Genomic DNA, 3,385 nt, shown 5'->3' with positions numbered 1-3,385 from the left:
GGGCCACCGTGGCAGAGACGGTCGGAGCTGGAGCTCGCCAGCGAGGCCACCTGCCAGCGCCCGGGCCGCTCAAGCCTTCCAGGCTCAGCCCGAGAACCTGCCCCCAGGGCGAGGCGCTGGCTGGGGTGCTCCCCCTCTTCCTGCCCACACAAAGGACAGGGTAAAGGTCAGCGGTGGGGAGCGCCAGGGCTGTCCCTGGTTATTTACCAAACACTGCTTGTTGCTAAGGGTGTTCCAGCATGTTCTGAGAACACCACTCCGGCCCAACCTCCCTGGGCCAGCGGCTGTGGGGGAGCCGAGACACGCTTGTGTGAGCCAGGCCCCTCGGGATGAGGCCCAGGGCGAGGGCAGGAGAGCCTGGTGCAGGCCGACCTCAGGGGCAGGGCTGCGACCTCGGAGCATGTGAGAACGCCCTAGGTGATGTGGGTGCCACTGAGGAGGCGCACCGTCGGTGCCAGGCATGTCTGCCAGATTGTCGCGGCGGGTGCTCTCGAACTTGGCCCTGCTGAGGTGTCCCCATGTCCCCGAAGAGTCTAGGTGCACACTGCCTGGGAGTTGGGATGCCCTTTCTTCCCAGTGGTGGACGCTTCCAGGGTGGCCACCTGGCCAGGAACCTGCGGCTCAGGGTCAGCTCAGGAAACGGGCCCAGGCAGCTTGTAGGGTTTGTCCGGCAGGTTCTGGGGGCCTCCATTTGCAGCCTGTCCCGAGGACGGGCCAATCTTCCCTCTGCTCCGGGACCCAGAGGTCCCGGCTGTCTCCCTGGTGGGGGTCCTGTGAGTGGTCAGTGCTGGCGTGGCCACTCTGGCAGGGCTGTGCAGTGCATTGGGACAGGGCAGAGGGCTGGACTCAACCTCAGCATGGCCGCTGCTGCATGGAGGCCCGACCGCCCTGCCCCCTGGCTGCCACCCATCCGCCTGCCAGGCTCCCCCGAGGGCTCTCCCAGCTCTGCAGAGGGAAAGGCACAGCTGACTCCTGCCCAGACACGTGCTCGGCTGTCCCGGGCCAGGTCTAAGGGCCCGGGCCTGTGCCTGTTGCCCTGGTGACCACAAAAACAGCAGGACCTGTGAGGGAGCGCCCTGTGGGTTGAGTGGGAGGGCCTCAGAGTCTGTTCCTGTGCCCCTCCCATGGCAGTGGAAGGGTCTGACCTGTCCCCAGCCCCTCTGCTGCTCCTCCTGGCTGTGCTCCCACCCCGAGCTCCTGGTACCGCTTCGCTGCCACACACCCTCCCCCCATCCCTGCTGCCCCGAGCCTCAGTCCAGCTCTGACCCATGCCTGTCCCCCGACCCTGCAGCCGTGTGGTTGGGAAACAGACACCGTGGCCTGCCCCACTCTCAGGCATGCTCTTCGTGAGGCCTGGCCAGGGCAGGGCCAGACACAGACACCAGCGCAGAGCCCCAGGTGGCCGGTGCTGCTGGCCACGGTCGAGCCTGAGATGGGCCCCAGAGAAGGACTGGCCAGAGCCCCCCCACGCGGATGTTGGCCATCTGCTGAGATCACATTGGGGGGTCTCGGCAGCCAGCAGGCTCTGTGGCCTTCCTGGGCCCAGAAGAGGGGCGTCCTGCAGGGGCAGCGTGTGTCTGCCAAGCCCAGGGCCCTCCTGGTCAAGGTGAGCCCAGGGCAGGAGGGGCAGGGCTGGGGGCGTGGGGCTGGGCAGGTGGGGCGGTCTGTGGCTCCACCCCCTCTGCTTGGTCTCCATGGTGATAGCATGTTGGTCCCAGGGCAGAGGAAGTGGGAGGCTGGGGCTGAGGGCTGGGCCGTGTCCAAGCCCTGGAGGTGAGCATCCTCCTCCTGGCTCTAGGACACCATGGCGTGGGGTGCTGGGTGTGCAGTTGGGGTGGTCCCGGGCGCATGTGCGCCGTTGGCAGGGGTGGTCCTGGGCGCATGTGCGCAGTTGGCAGGGGTGGTCCTGGGCGCATGTGCGCGGTTGGCAGGGGTGGTCCTGGTCTCTCAGGGACACGTTCCCCTCTCTCCACACTTGCCACACCTCTGCTGCTGGAAAGGGTTCTGAGACGCCCACTAGGGTGGCCCGGCGCCCGGGAGGCGTCCTGTGCCGGCCCACGGCGAGGGCTGTGCCCTGGGCCAAGACCTCGCACACCAGGCATATGGCTGCACCGTTCCCGTGGCGGACTGCTCTTGGCCTGTTGCTCAGAGACAGTGATGACCCCTGACCCAGCCATGGTGGCAGTGCCAGCGGCCACTCTGGACCCTGTGCTGCGCCCCCAACCAGGCCGTGTCATCCTTAACTGCCCTTCCAGGTGATTGGTGGGCTGTTCGCCTTCCACCTTGTGGTCCACTTGACTGCGGTCTCCATCGACCCCGCCGAGCCCAACGTCAGGCTGAAGAAGAGCTACCTGGAGCCCGTGCCCACCTTCGACCGGTCCAAACACACGCACGTGATCCAGAACCAGTACTGCCACCTGTGTGCCGTCCCTGTGTGAGTGCCCTGCCGCCCGTGTGCCGTCCCGTGTTGGCGCCCCGCTGCCTGTGTGCCATCCCCGTGCGGGTGCCCCGCCGCCTGCATGCTGTCCCAGTGTGGGCGCCCCGCCGCCTGCGTGCCGTCCCTGTGTGGGCGCCCCACTGCCTGTGTGCCGTGCCTGTGTCAGTGCCCTGCCGCCCGCGTGCCGTCCCGTGTGGGCACCCCGCCGCCTGCGTGCCATCCCTGTGTGGGCGCCCTGCCATGGCCCCCGGTGCACCTCGCAGTGCCAGCCCCGGGCACTTAATGCAGCCAGGCCCTCTGGCGGCCGGGTGAGGCTGGCAGCGCCAGCTCTGAGGGCCATGTCTGTCCAAGCTGGCGCCTGGTGCTGCCGCAGGTAAGCAGCAGCTGCCGACATGACAGTCCGGTCCTTGGCCCTCCACAGGTTTGCAGGGCTTTGTGGCCCTGGGACGTCCGGGGTGGCTGTTAGAGTGGGGTCCAAGCTTCCTCCTGGCCTCGCCCAGCACTGACGCTGGCCCAGAAGGCCAGGGCCCCCTGCTCTGCAGCCACAGCTGCCTGGCTGTGCCAACTCTGTCCTCCCCGGCCTCCAGCACCCGACTGGCACCTCCAGCTTTCTACTCTCTGCCAGACACCCACTCTCCAACCCCGAGGGCCACTCCTGGAGCCTGTCTGGTTCCCAAGAAGGGACTGGGCTCCACTGTGCTCAGCCATGTGGATGTGGGGGGCTGAGGGATCATCCCCTCTTCCTGCAGGAGCGAGAAGGCCAAGCATTGCAGCTCTTGCAACAAGTGTGTCTCTGGCTTTGACCACCACTGCAAGTGGCTCAACAACTGCGTGGGCCATAGGAACTACTGGTGAGCGCAGGTCCTGGGCACGCCACGGCAGGCCGTCCTGGGCGCGTGCGGATGGCGGGTGGTCCTGGGCACGCCACGGCAGGCCGTCCTGGGCACG

At 67.5% G+C, this 3,385-nt stretch overlaps 1 protein-coding gene across 1 annotated transcript in view; it reads left to right on the top strand.

Moving 5' to 3' along the window:
- LOC102468219 (putative palmitoyltransferase ZDHHC11) overlaps window positions 1-3,385 on the top strand; it is a 54,303-nt gene that overhangs the window by 4,454 nt on the left and 46,464 nt on the right. The window contains exons 4-5 of the mRNA XM_006140128.2: window positions 2,256-2,434; window positions 3,187-3,288. Of these exons, the coding sequence (XP_006140190.1) occupies window positions 2,256-2,434; window positions 3,187-3,288 (281 nt within the window). The remainder of the gene's footprint in view (window positions 1-2,255; window positions 2,435-3,186; window positions 3,289-3,385) is intronic.

This window comes from Tupaia chinensis, unplaced genomic scaffold (genome assembly GCF_000334495.1).
Source record: "Tupaia chinensis unplaced genomic scaffold, TupChi_1.0 Scaffold000020_1, whole genome shotgun sequence".
Taxonomy (NCBI): Eukaryota; Metazoa; Chordata; class Mammalia; order Scandentia; family Tupaiidae; genus Tupaia; species Tupaia belangeri.
This window is presented reverse-complemented; position numbering and strand designations above follow the sequence as displayed.